Here is a 15,278-nt window from a genome sequence, read left to right on the forward strand (position 1 = left end):
GGCTGCTGATAGCTGTCCAGTGTATTTACAATATTTGCAGCCATTATCTTATTACTAATCTAATATCAAGATCTCGGTTACTGAGTAATATTCCATTGAACCAAATAACTTTAAGCTATAATCGCTGTTAGTTAAGCAGTGTCCTTTCAGATAGGGTGCATGCCAACAGTCACATCAGTGCTCTGAGGGTAACCTTCATTAATAAGAGGACATCAGTGATAAGCTTTTATGAACGGAGGAAAACTCTTTACTTATAAAAAGATCTGATTATGTATGCAAGACAGTATTGCAGTTGCAGAAGAAAAATAAAAATATTTCAAACTGAGCAGCTGTAATCTTTATCTTTGATAAGTAAGATGATATACATAATAAATTTTAAACAAATCCTAGAATATATTTAATGCGTTTTTGCCTTGCAGATGATTCTTTATGTATAATTTCCATGAATTCTGAACACTGTAAAGGAACATTTCTGTCATGAGCATGGTCACAAAGTTACATATGTGACTATAATTTTGTTGATAAATGTTTATCTGAACTAAATTTCTGTATATGCCTGTGCAGAACTATGGCTAGCTCAGTTGCCAGCATGGCAAACCACTAATTGATACCACACCTCAAAAAAAATATGTATATGTGTATATGTGTGTATGGTTCCCCTTCATAATATCGAATTACTGAATGCTCGAAATTCAGTAACTCGAAATTATAAAGTCGAACCAACAAAAATCCCGAAACCCACAAGCACGAAAACAAAAAACCCCGAACATACAGAACACATACACAACACATACACCACACAACATGCACACCATACAACCCACATAACAGAAACTACAAGCCCTACACTACATGTATGCAGGGGGCAAGCCCCCCTGCACCCCCCCACACCCCTCCACTAATATATTCTAACTCCGAGATCCGACTAATACACACAAAAAAAAAAAAACACAGACATTTTAAACTGCCTCACACACACACACAAACACATCACATATACATAGACACATCCAACACTCACATTCATACTCTCACCCCCCTACCCTAACCCACACGCACAACTTACAAAACACACACATACACTCACTTACCTTCACTTCCGTAAAACATCCCAACACACACACTTCCTGTCCCGTAGTTGGCATGCATAAGCGTGAATTTGAGATATTTGAATTCGTGCTTCTGCATTTTCGACTTTACAGTCTCGAGTTACTGAATTTCGAGCATTCAGTAATTCGGGATTGTGAAGGGGAATCGAGTGCATAAATATATGGATCTAGGACTATTGAACGAAAGTTCAATAGTCCGAATCCACAAGCACCGAACACACTTTAATGAAGTGCTCTTACTGAAAAAGCACTTTCGTTACAGTGCGTTTGGAAAAAAAAAAACAAAACCCTCCATAAATCTACTTTTATGCAGGGGGGCAACCCCCCTTTGCCCCCCACCCCCTACTTTAATATTCTCACTCGGACATCGCACTGCAGTGAGGAAAAGGGAATATTCCTCTAGCCGCACCATAGTACGATCTCCGCAACACTCATTCCCTCACGACTCCCTCTAGCTGCAGTCATACTTCCGCAAAAGTGCTTTTTTGGTAAAAAGCACTTTCGCGGAAGTATGCCTGGCTGTTTGTGCTTCGGCTAATAATTCCTTCGGTAATTAGTACCGATCCCATACACACACACATATATATACATACGCACAATGGATATAAAAAGTTTACACACCCCTTTTGTTAAAATGCCAGGTTTTTGTGCTGTACAAAATTGAGACCACAGCAAATGATTTCAAAACTTTTCCCACCTTTAATGTGACCTATAACCTGTACAAATCAATTGAAAAACAAACAAATCTGTTAGGGGAAAAATATAAAAAATAAAATATATGCTGGTTGCATAAGTGTGTGCACACCCTTAAAATAATAATTTGTTGTGTGTGCACACCCTGAAACTAATACTTTGTTGAAGCACCTTTTGATTTAATTACAGCATTCAGTCTTCTTGGGTACACATCTGCCATCAATTAAAGAGACTCTGACTAACCCCGAATAAAGTTCAGCTGTCCTAGTAGGATTTTCCTGACATTCACTTAGTTGCCTGCTACAGCAAAAGCCATGGTTCACAGAGAGCTTACAAAGCATCAGAGGGATCTCATTGCTGAAAGGTATAATTCAGGAGAAGAGTACCAAAACATTGCCACAGCATTGGCTATACCATGGAACACAGTAAAGACAGTCATCAAAAAGTGGAGAAAATATGGGACAACAGTGACGTTGCAAAGAACTGGACGTCCCTCCAAAATTGATGAAAAGACAAAATGAAAACTGGTCAGGGAGGCTGCCAAGAGACCTACAGTAACACCAAAAGAGCTGCAGGAATTTCTGGCAAGTACTGGTTGTGTACTACATTTGACAACAATCTCCCATATTCTCCATATTTCTGGGCTATGGGGTAGGGTTGCAAGATGGAAGCCTTTTCTTACAGAGAAAAACATCCAGGCCTGGCTAAAATTTGCAAAAAATTGCAAAACAATGCATCAAGACTCCCAAAAGCTTGTGAAAAAATGTGTTATGGTCTGATGAGACCAAGGTTGAATTTTGGCCACAATTCCAAAAGGTAAGTTTGGCGCAAAAACAACACTTCGCATCACCAAAAGAACACCATCCCCATGGTGAAGCATGGTGGTGGTAGTATCGTGCTTTGGGGTTGAATTTCTTCAGCTGGAACTGGGGCTTTAGTCAAGGTGGAGGGAATTATGAACCATTCCAAATACCAGTCACTTTTGGCCCAAAACCTTCAGGTATCTTCTAGAAAGCTGAAGATGAAGAGGAATTTCACCTTTCAGCATGACAATAACTCTAAGCATGCTTCCAAATCAACAAAAGAATGGCTTCACCAGAAGAAAATTAAAGGTTTGGAAAGGCCCAGCCAGAGCCCAGACCTAAATCCAATAGAAAATCTGTGGGGTGACCTGAAGAGGGCTGTGCAAAAGAGATGCCCTCGCAGTCTGACAGATTTGGAGCGCTTTTGCAGGGAAGAGTGGGCAAATATTGCAAGTCAAGATGTACCTTGCTGACAGACTCCTACCCAAGAAGACTGAAAGCTGTAATTAAATCAAAAGGTGCTCCAACAAAGTATTAGTTTAAGGGTATGCATACGCAACAAAGTATTAGTTTAAGGGTGTGCACCATTATGCAACCAGCATATTGTACAATTTTTTATTTTTTATATTTTTTCCCCTAACATATTTGTTTGTTTTTCAATTGAATTGTACAGGTTATTCGTTGCGTTAAAGGTGGGAAAAGTTTTGAAGTGATTTATTGTAGTCCCACTTTTTTATATCATAAAAACCTGGCATTTAAACAGGGGTGTGCAAACTTTTTATACCCACTGTATTATGCAATGGAAATAACCAATAACCTTTTTTTTACAATTATTTTGTATTGTGATTATTTTCTGTTTGTATAGTGTCACTTTATCTTTACTTAGGTTTGCTGGGGCTTTTCCCCTCGTGTCTCCACTGAAAATGGGTTTGTTTTCAAACTCATTTGAACTAACCTGGTTAACAAATGTGAAATAAACAAAAATAAATAAGTATATAAAATCTCTTGAGTTGAGGACCCAAAATGTATTATGTTTCTACATAATAGCTCTTTCAGAACTGTAGTAAAGAACTGTATTAACACTTTGCTGCAGTTTGCAGACATATCAGATATACACACACAGAGTGTGTGCATGTGTGTTTGTGATGTTTGTTGATGGTAGAAGAGGGTGCTGAATGTACTGTTGTCTGAACTATCAAAATTCTTTCCTTCCAGCTGGCATACAGAACACAATCAGGACCATAGATAATATAGTATGTTTTCATGTTGACAAGAATTGTATAGTAAAGGTTTAAAATAAAATGTGCTTTATGATTCTTATAAAGTTGCTGCTCTCTTTTCTAGAACTGGAACAAACTTGAAGATACCCGATATTACAATTAATGAGCTGGGTGATAATGACAAAGATGGGGAGGAAGGAACAGGTAATAATGACCATTTTCTTTCCTTGTTTATTCACAGGAAATAGAAGTGTGGTGTAGTGCTGTGTGTCTCTATGTAGGCATCTGTTGATATGATGCTCACAGGAAATAGAAGTGTGGTGTAGTGCTGTGTGTCTCTGTGTAGGCAACTGTTGACATGATGTTCACAGGAAGTAGAAGTGTGGTGTAGTGCTGTGTGTCTCTATGTAGGCAACTGTTGACATGGTGTTCACAGGAAATAGAAGTGTGGTGTAGTGCTGTGTGTCTCTATGTAGGCATCTGTTGACATGATGTTCACAGGAAGTAGAAGTGTGGTGTAGTGCTGTGTGTCTCTGTTAGGCATCTGTTGACATGATGTTCACAGGAAGTAGAAGTGTGGTGTAGTATTGTGTGTCTGTTAGGCATCTGTTGACATGATGTTCACAGGAAGTAGAAGTGTGGTGTAGTATTGTGTGTCTATGTTAGGCATCTGTTGACATGATGTTCACAGGAAGTAGAAGTGTGGTGTAGTGCTGTGTGTCTCTATGTAGGCATCTGTTGACATGATATTCACAGGAAGTAGAAGTGTGGCGTAGTGATGTGTGTCTCTCTGTAGGCATCTATTGACATGATGTTCACAGGAAATAGAAGTATGGTTTAGTGCTGTGTGTCTATTGACATGATGTTCAGAGGAAGTAGAAGTGTGGTGTATTGCTGTGTGTCTGTGTTTCGGCATCTGTTGACATTATGAGATTATTTTGTACAAAGATGAAAAGTTGAAGCAGAAGGAATTCACTGCATTTGTGAAGGCTGGCTTTCACAAAAATATCCCAGGGATTTTGGGACAGTAGTGTTCTGATGCAGAAGGTTAGTAAAGGGATGCTGTCATTTGATGGCTTGTGTCAGGCCTTCCTTTCATGTCTGAATGGGAGGGTGATTTTGTTGCGACATGGATGGTATTGACTTTTTTTGTCATTGTCAGTGTTGATTTTCATCTGTTTACAGAACCTGAAAGTTGCTAAGGATGACTGCATGTATGCATGGTTTACAGAATTTTTCAGACTTGAGGATTTATAAAATTATAGACTGTTATGTTGATGTACAATTCGACAGCGAGGCTAAGACATAAAGCCATAAACATTGTTACAGTGTGTAAACTGCCATGTGAAAACCAGTAAATTAATAGCAATATTTGTGTCCTTCTTTTTCAGAAGCAGTATAATTATAAATGTGAACTTTTGTACTGTACAGTGTGGAACTTTATAATTAAAAAAATAACTCTGTAAGTAGCACCATTGACATCATACTGGGACTCAAGTGCCAAAAATCTGTTCTGTTTTATTTTCTTGGTGTACAAATATTCCTTAAGTAATTGTGAAGCAAAATAAATAGATAAAGGCATCTGAGCTCCTATGAGAGCAAAAAGCATATAGAAAAAATAAACAAGTAAATAATAGCTCTCCATCTTCTGTCTTTCTAGCAGACATCTGAGATGTTAGGAGTAATTCTGCCCGAAAGTGCATTCACTCCTACCTAACCAACATGCATATTCTTTCTTTTACATTTCACTCTTGTTATGGTAGGAGGTAGTTAGGCTGTCTGTTTTGCCTTTAAAGTTCCTTTTGAGATATTCATTCTCCCTCACCCTTTCTCCTTGTATCCTCTAACCTCTTGAAATCATTTGTGTATTTTTATAAATCTAGCAGTAGTTGGTCCATACTGTCTGTTATCTACTTCCTGTCCCACTGCCCTTTCTGTTAAGGGTGATCTATTCGCATCTCCCTGACATGATCTTGAGCATCCCTATTCCCCATCTCTTCTGGTTTCATACAGGAGGTCCAGTTCTTTATACTGTCAACAGTGTAGGTTATGAAATAACTACTGAGTTGTGTATGCAAATTGAAGGCATTTTTTGCCCTACCACCCATTCCCAGTGCATGTATACTCTTGTACACCCATGCTCCCCCGTGCAACTTAAGTTGTGGTGTTGTAGCATTTCTTGTATGTTGACCCTCATACTAAAGGAGCCAGGATTTTCCTACTTCCACTTTAAGGATCATAACCATTGTTGGGCAGTCACCTACAATGCAGCTACCTTTAACAGCAATATAGTACAAAAATGTGTTCCCTGGTGGATGCTTTCATTTGAAAGAGCTGCTAGCAATGGTAGTTAGTAAATTATTCTGCATGTTTTATTATACACTCATTGGAGTGCACATATTTGTATGTGTGTGTGTATGTGTGTGTGTGTGTGTGTGTGTGTGTGTGTGTGTGTGTGTGTGTATATATATATATATATATATATATATATATATATATATATATATATATATAGTTTGACTGTTTGACTTTATAATCAAGAAATACTGAATTTCAGTATGTCGAGACCATAAGTCGAATTTTGAAAATAGTGAAACTTCATAACTGTCAATCCGGAAATGTTGAAGTCGTGGTTATGGTGTTCCGGTACATGACGTGGGATGTACTGAGTGCCCGATGTTCGGTTTGGTGTGTGGATCTGGCTGGAGATTAAGGTAAGTGAATATTTGTTTAAGGGTTTTGGGTAGTATTTGAGTATATGTGAGTGTGTTTGGAAGTTTTAGGTGTGGGTTAGGGTAGGTAGGTAAAAGTGCGAGTGTTTAAGTGTTGAAAGTGGTGGTCGTTGTATATATGTGATATGTGTGTATGAGAGAACTGTAGTGTGTGTGTTGGTGAGTTTACTGTCATTTTCTGTGTGGTGCGACCTAAGAGTTAGTATATATAAGTAGCGAGAGTGTGGGGGGTGCAGGGGGACTTGCCCCCCCTGCTTATTTGTAGGGTAGGTTTGTTTATTTGTGTTTTTGTATGCGTGTGTGTTTTGTTTGTTTGTTGTAGTGTGGGAAGGATTGTGTATGTGTTGTGTGGTGTATGGTGAGTTTATGTTCACGATTTTGAATTTCGCTCTTTTGGGGTTTCGGTATTTTGAAAATTCTGCTTTATAGTCTTGACATACTAAAATTCAATATTTCAGTATTTCGAAATGATAAAGTGAAACTATATATATATATATATATATATATATATATATATATATATATATATATTCACTCACTCACTCACTCACTCACTCTCTCACTCTCACTCTCACTCTCACACTCACACTCACACTCTCACTCTCACTCACACTCTCACTCTCACTCTCACTCTCACTCTCACTCTCACTCTCACTACACACTCACCACACACACTCTCACTCACACTCTCACTCTCACCACACACTCACCACACACATCATCTTGAGCACCCCCATATTTTTTATTCATCTCTCATGCTGTAACTCTAACTCCCAAACTATCTCTGTATCAGATGGATTGAAGTGCAGTTTGTCTTCTGTCACTTTTGCCCTCATCACTATTGCACTCTGGTGTCCTAAATAGGTCAAGTTTTCGCGCAGGTCCATTCTCCCTCTTACCATCCATCTAACCGATCCCCTTCCTGACTTTGTTCCCATTATGTAGATGATCATTTCCTTCTTAAAGCAGATAACGAGAGCACACAAATTCAGCGAAGAGCTTCAGTGTGACTTTCATAAACTAGTCATCTGGCACTTTTTTTTTCAGAAACTAACTCCATCATCACACTGATTTTGCTGTCATAGAAGTACTTAAATAAAATCGGTAAGTAAAGTCTGTAAATACATTCCTCAAGCTTTTATAAAGTGCTAGCCCAAAGCTGTACTTGTGGATAATGCACGGTTTACTGCAATATTTACTAGAGCCTTGACGCTTAAGCTTTTCCTAATCTCCATAATTCTTCATACAAGATGTAACCAGATTTATTGTATCATTGTAAACCAGACAGCCATCTGCATTGTTGTCATCTAGTAAAGAAATTTAGCTGTGTCTCCTAGTTAGTAAATCACTTTTCTTTTTTATCTCTTTGCTCTTCGAGCAACTTAACCTCAACCTCAGTTCCTCTTTTGTCTCAATATTTTGGGCTTGTTTCTCAAAACAGACCTAATTTACCCTATCATCCTCTGATGGCATCTCTTCCCTTAAGATTTAACTTAGCTCTTTTGGTGTAGCGCTAATCTTGCTACCCAGGCAACCCAAATTCAAGTAACTGCTTTGGATACATGCTGAAGCTTGTGTCAGGGAAAGGGTGGCATGACGCACCTTCATCAGATCACCTATATTTGGTGGAAGGGGGTGGTGGTGGTGGTTTAGTGCATGTCGAAGTGCTTTTTTCTGTTGTGTAGTTCCCCAGTAAAGTTTGGTGGCCCAATGGGAGCGCTGGCTTTAAGGGGAGTAGGGTATACTTAATGGTTACAATATCCATAGAAGTGACACTCTCTCCCAGATTTCCAATGCACATTGATCCCTGGGGAGGTTATGGGAAAGCACTGAAGAGTTAGGGTCTTAAAGTTACGATCCCCCTTTGGCCTCAGATGGGTGATGGCTCTGTTCTCAGAGGCTTAGCTCTCGCTTCCTGAAGGAATGAATGGAATGCAGAACAAAGCAAACATGATGGCCAATGAGGCAAAAGAAAGCAAAAAAAGAAAAAAAAAAATCCTCCCAACTCTTGGAACATTCAGAAAGGCTCACCTCATTTACCTCGTACAATTCACCACAAAGAAATGCTTCCCAGAGTTATAGTCTAAACTACTTCTTTTGGCATCCTCTTTATTACCTCTGTCTTTTAAATGACGTCGACTCTCTTAACTTGTCTACTGCATTACCTACATATAGTCCATTTCCAAGTGGATGAGGACTGAATTCATTGAGTTCAACTCACTGTGCATTCAAACCAACAAAAACATGTATATACTCGCTCAGTGGTTGTGCAACTATGAAGGTAAGAAGAATTCTCACAAAATAAATAAATCCTTGCTGGTTCACACACAAACTGTACGGTCAGTGATTTGCTGTGGAAATAGGGATCAGAGTTTCAGCACTGAGAAGTTGATGCTGACCAGATGGAACTTCATTCATTGTGGTTTGACAAGAAATAGGGAGGCCTTGTCTCTCACCTTTCCTTTTCACCCCTTCACTAGCTACTCTCTGGTTGATTCATGGATATAACTGAATGTTACAACTCCAAGCCTGAAGAAAACTGCAGACAGTGACAGTAATCACTCAGATGTCTGAATGGGCAAAATAAGCACCATGAATTATTGTCCATACTGCTAACAAAACTAACAGTTTAGGAATTCTATTTCTTTTTTTATAAATGCGACTTCTGAACTAGATTCATATATTCTAAATATAGTTGCTTATAATTCACATGATAGTAATAAAACTACCAATCATAAAATACTAGTATTTATGCTCAGTCCTAAGCAAGCAGCAATGCCTGACATAGTGGCTGTTGTTGGGGAAATAACAGACTGCACAGTGGTGTTGTGATGCCCAGCACCACATGTAGAGGGCCTTTCAACTCCTAGAAGGCCCATTATTTTCCGCTGCAACACCCAGCCTGGAGAGCATTTGTTGTAGTTAATAATACGCTTTTAAATTGCTTCCATATGCAGTATTCACACAGACACACACACACACACACACACACACACACACACACACACACACACACACACACACACACACACACACACACACACACACACACACACAAAACTACACAAATACATCCTTACACAATGCCCAGCAATGTTGTGATCAAATGAATGAAAAAAAATCATAACATGCAAGGCTCTGCAACTTGCCACGCTGCTAAACTGTCTCTTATTTTGCCTAATATTTTGCTCTGTCTTCCAAAAATGTTTAATCACCAAGTATAACAGTGACTAAAGTTGGATATTATAGTTTCATATTGTTTAGAAAATGCATGTTGGTAGAAAATGTATTGCTGTACTTACTTTTTAAGTGAATTAGGGCTATACTTTAAATTTTACCCTGATTTTATGTCTTTGCCCAGTCTCCCCAGTTATTGTTGGCTTTTGTCCAAAATTCTTGAGCAAAGAAGCTGAGAAGCACTTTGTCTTTCTTATTTGTTCACTCTTTTTCCTTCACACATGCTCATGTATACCAACACACATAATTTTCAGTAATTTTCTAAGCTGTGCTTAGTGAGAGGAAAGCAAAACTACAAATCTTTGTAACTGCTGCTGTAGTTGCCTTTGCTGTTTATTTTTTTCCCTATTTATTCACACTTGACAAAGACACTGGCAACCTTCAAACACTGGACCCCACCTAATTTGGGCTCGTGAAGGGCCGATCTTGTTTCCTTAACCTGATTGACTTCTTCGAATCAGTCTCCAGAGCTGTGGACGAGGGTAAGGCCGTCCACACAGCCTGTCTGAACCTCGCCAAGGCCTTAGACACCATCTCCCACTCTGGAATCATAGATAAACTTACTAAGCTGGGCATAAATCCCTATCACTCGATAGGTTGCCAGCTGGCTTACTGACAGAACCCACACTGTAAAAGTTGCAGACTCCAAATCCAGCTCCAGACAAGTGACAAGTGGAGTATCTCGGGGTTCAGTCCTGGGACTGCTCTTGTTTGGCATCTACTTCTCTGAAGTACAGGCCAACGCTAAGGGACTCTGGCTAACAAAGTTCGCAGATGACTGCAAACTGGGAGCCATTATTGAATCCCCAAATGATGTGGATATTCTACAAAAGGGCCTTACAGAAACAGATGCTTGGTGCCAGAGCCATAGGCTCAAGCTTAATGCCAAGAAATGTATAGTTTTCCCCTTTGAGAAAAACCATGTACCTGTGAATTACCACATAGGTGACAGTACACTAAACACCAAAAGTGTGATAAGAGACTTAGGGATACATGTGGACAGTGGTCTCACCTTCGATAATCACATTGCCACAACAGACAGGAAATCCTATGTGGCACACCTCATCACTAAGGGCTTTTCATCCAGAAAAAATTAGGTCATTGTCCCACTGTACTTATCCCTCATTAGACCCATTATAGAATAAAACGCCCCATTTGTATGTATCTCTCAAGACACCTGTAACAACTGGAAAGGCCGCAGAAATACCTCACTAAAAAAATCACAGGCCTAAAGCAGATGCCCTATGCTGACCGCCTTAAAAAAACTCCAGCTATACTCTGTGGCATATCGTTTACTCAGAGTCGATCTCTGCTTAACATACAATGCCATGCCAAATCCTGAGCTGTTGGACATGATACACTTAAAGAATCCCAATCCCTCAGAGCTACACGCTCCAGGGATCTAAACCTTGTCATCACAATAAACAAAACATGCTGGAGGGATAGGTTCCTGACCCAGAGACTCCCCATACTCTGGAATAGACTGCCCATACATGTCAAGCAGAGCGCCTCTTTGGCTCTCTTCAAAAGGAACCTTGACGATTGGATGGGAGAAAGGAAATTCACTCCAGGTATCATGTCAGTCGCCCTGCTAGACAGGGGTCCAGGGAAGTAAATAGTGTGGGAAGAAATAGCCAGGGAATTGTTATGGCTAGGCTTGTATAGGCCCTAGGGCCGATAGCCTAGTACCAGCCTATGAACCTGGTATGTGACATTAATGGAACCTGCTGGAGGGACAGATTTGTCTCCCAGAGGTTACCACACCTTTAGAACAGGCTCCCATTTCATGTCAAACAGCGCTCCTGATCGGCCTTTTTCACATGCGATCTGGATAATTGGATGGGTAACCATAATTTCACACCGAAGGTTCCACCTCTGTCCGTCTTGGATAGGGGCAGTAGGTGCTGATCAGGGAAATAAGGGTAGAACTTGGCTAGGCTTGTAAGGACCTTAGGGCCATTAGCCTAGTAACTTCCTGTGATCCTATGCTTGCTTTAGTATAAGCTAGGAAAGAGTTGCAGAGATTGGAATGGGTGAAATCACTTAAGGTAGATTTCCCTTACCATTTTTATCACGTTTGAAGGCTGTGTCCCATTTTGGAGATGCTACAGCAAGCTAATATGAGGGTCTGCGTACAGCCTCTGCACATTCACTTTGCTTACAACCAATGACTAAATCTTGCAAGACTTTATATTTGAGGCCTGAAAAATGTTTTTGATTTTCCTCACCACGTCCTCTTTCATTTCGGAGCGACTGTGGTTCTAATTAGTGGTGCGTCTACATCTACATATCTCTTTTGGGATTTTGCTTGGTGGAAGATGAATATATAGGAGAGCTGGTTGAAATAACTACAAGGATGCTCATTATCTTATAAATTTATAATATTTTCTAATGCCTTAGTTGCTCTTTTGCTACTTAAATTACAAAGCATGTACTTAACTTGGTAAAGGTCAGTTAAATACCATACCTTAACATTTTCAGCAGACTTGTTTGTTTTTTTTTTTGTCAATAAATTTCAGTTAGTGCAGTTTAATTAGTAAGCCCCAAGAATACTGCATAAATGAAATGAATATTAACTGGTGAAAACTTTAAAAAAGTTTTTTGCCTTGCCTTTGCTAGGTTTGTAGTGTATGTGTGCACTCAGTCTGAAAGGTTAATATGTACACACGTCCTTTCTTTCTTTCCTTCTTTCTGTCCACCCTGTAGGAAAAGCATATAAAATGAAGATGAGCAAATAAAAGCCTGTTTTTTGAGATCACCAGAATTCAGTAAAAACATTTTAATTCTGAGGTCTGAGTAGTTTGAGAGTGTCTGTGTGATTTTGCAGAATTTACCATCTTCATGGATTGCTTTTATTCTGAGAAGTGTTTACATTCAAACCCTATTTCCTATTTGTTTTTAAATGTTTAGGCTCTCAAAGCATAAAAGAATCTGAAGAGGATACCCCTCAGTTAATGCGAACTAAGAGTGATGCTGGAGTTCGTCGACGAGCCAACCTCCGCTCGCCAAGTGATGTTGGCCGTATTCGACGGCAACGTTTCTCTATCAATGGTCATTATTATAATCATAAGGTATGAAAAAAGCCACACTAGGAATTTTGAGTTAAACCTAAGGCAAGGGATGCAGATCATTGGAAAAATTGCACAACTTTTTCTTTAGACTCAGATTTAAATCCTACGTTTTATTTTGTACAGTCAGGATATTGTAAAAAGAATCTGTAGCAAAGAAGGATTCAGGCTGAGTTTTTAACTATACAACTGTTTCTCCTCTTTATACATTATGCTTTTAATAAACATTAAAACTTATACTGGTATGGAATTTTTAGTGTGATTATTTTAAAAGTACTCATTTTGTTTTGAATGGTAGATCGTTACATTGCTGAAATTAGTTAATGTTTATCACTTTAACTGTCTTTGGTTGTGCCTCAGGTGACGCTGTCTTTTGTATTGTGAATTGAAGTTCTGTTTGCAATAACTCGTGTCCTCATTTGTAGCTACAAACATTGTCATCTTTTATTTTAAATGTTGTATTAAGTTTTAAAATGTTTCATTGCATATGCACACAAGTCTGTGGGTACCGCTGGTGATATTCAGTTTTGTTGAGTGTCAGTTAAAATGGTTGCCCAGAAACAACTTAACGCTATACATGTGCTGAATGAAGTTAAGATTTATTTTGGCTGCAGTATGGGGGAAGAGTCATTTTGAATCAAATAAATTGGGCGTCATAGAATGAAATATCTATTCAGACAGTGGCCTTAAAGGGGGATTGCTATTCTGAACTTGGAAGTCTGTAGTTTCCCTTAATTATTGTGGTTGTTATAAACCTTAAAAAAAATTTTCATAATAACTTACATCAAACTTGATAAATATACCAGTGTGATGCAGTCTTTAAAGAACACTGTGGTGGAGAAAAAGGAAACTTTTAGATCAGAGCTGGGATTTAAAGAAAAGCAAAATCTCTAATGTTAATCACTGAACAAAGGCCAATGTTTTAGATAAAAAAGCATGCTAAACTTGACAACATATATTTTACTATTGTGAATATAGTTACTGATGTTCCTTCTTTGTAGAGGAAACCTATAATGCAAACGTTCTTTTGCTTTTCAGACTTCAGTATTCACGCCTGCATATGGCTCTATAACAAATGTTCGAATCAACAGCACAATGACTACTAAACAGGTTCTCAAACTGTTACTCAACAAATTTAAGGTAAATAGCTAGTTATGATGGGTCTGAGGAATTCTTATAAAATTATATACTCGTAGTATGCATGTTATCTTGTTAGCACCAGTCTTTGAAGTGCTGTAACATAATCTTGTAGGAAGAGTGATTCTGTTTTACATTTTCTTATTCCCCTCCCCCATTTCCTCACATTTGCTACGGTTAGCTGATTGTCCAGATTTGCGCTTGAGTTTGCACACCATTCCTGGTTGTCATTGCTTCTACATATGATTTTGTAGGCAGTAAATGCATGAGACTGCTTGAATGTGGAAAGTAATACTAAATATCTGTAGCTTGCAGCATAAAAAATATTTGCATAATCAAGGATAACATAATATTAATTTATCAACATATTTCATACTAGAAGGCATTTGAGCAATACCCATTATCTGAAATGTTAATATAACAAAAAAAATGCATAAATGATGCTGAAACTTGGTAGCCTGGACTATGAAAGTACAGTATGTATGCTCCCTAGTTACATCGATGTGTTGGCAGTTTAATCAAAAAATAACTTTAACAAAATATAAAATCAGTAACTTACAAAAGTCATCAGCTTAATCATCCTGTAAACTATATGAGTGATCCTCATTCAGTTACATACATTACATCTGCTTCGTCAAGGCAGTGTCTGTATCAATCAGTCGATTAAGTCACATTCAAGCTGCCATCTTGAAACCTGAAGAATCAATCAACAAATAAATGCAGCCACTGGTTATCAAACTTAAGTCCTGATAGCAAGTAGGCAGTTCAAAAAGTAAATCAAGAGAGTCTGTTAAATAAGCATGTGTCATGGCTTTTATAGACGAGTCATATCTGCTATTACATAATGATAGTTTGAGCCAGCACTTTCTGGAATCTTGTGACTGCTGACCTGACATTAAGTGAAATAACAGTTGATTTCCAGACTTGTCTGAAACAGTTACAAAGAATGTTATTTTATTTTTTCAGTTATTTATTGAACAGTAACCACATCACAGCAAGACCTTCAGTATGATGGTCTGCTGGGGTGCCTTGTATGTAGATTCTGCATGTCCTACCTGTGTTTGCATTGTCTTTTTCTGAGTGCTCCAACTTCGTCCCACACTCCAAAGACATGCATTAGGTGGTTTGAACACTCTAAATTGGTGTTACATGTGAGTGATATGGAAGAACTGTGGCAGGCTAGCCTTTCGGTGGTGTGAACCTTAGAGCTAGATGATTGTCACTGTTGAAGTGACACCGTGGCCCCATCTGGAAAATGGGAAAAAGGGGATGTGGATGG

The 15,278-nt window shown here is 38.7% G+C and overlaps 1 protein-coding gene across 3 annotated transcripts in view; it reads left to right on the forward strand.

The window, feature by feature from the left end:
• RASSF2 (Ras association domain family member 2) overlaps window positions 1-15,278 on the forward strand; it is a 228,946-nt gene that overhangs the window by 117,148 nt on the left and 96,520 nt on the right. For all 3 annotated transcript variants that reach the window (XM_044083102.1, XM_044083101.1, XM_044083103.1), the window contains 3 exons: window positions 3,950-4,029; window positions 12,705-12,865; window positions 13,901-14,002. In XM_044083102.1, the coding sequence (XP_043939037.1) occupies window positions 3,950-4,029; window positions 12,705-12,865; window positions 13,901-14,002 (343 nt within the window). The remainder of the gene's footprint in view (window positions 1-3,949; window positions 4,030-12,704; window positions 12,866-13,900; window positions 14,003-15,278) is intronic.

The sequence above is a fragment of the Protopterus annectens genome, chromosome 9.part0, assembly GCF_019279795.1.
Source record: "Protopterus annectens isolate FY-2018-M chromosome 9.part0, PAN1.0, whole genome shotgun sequence".
NCBI lineage: Eukaryota > Metazoa > Chordata > Ceratodontiformes > Protopteridae > Protopterus > Protopterus annectens.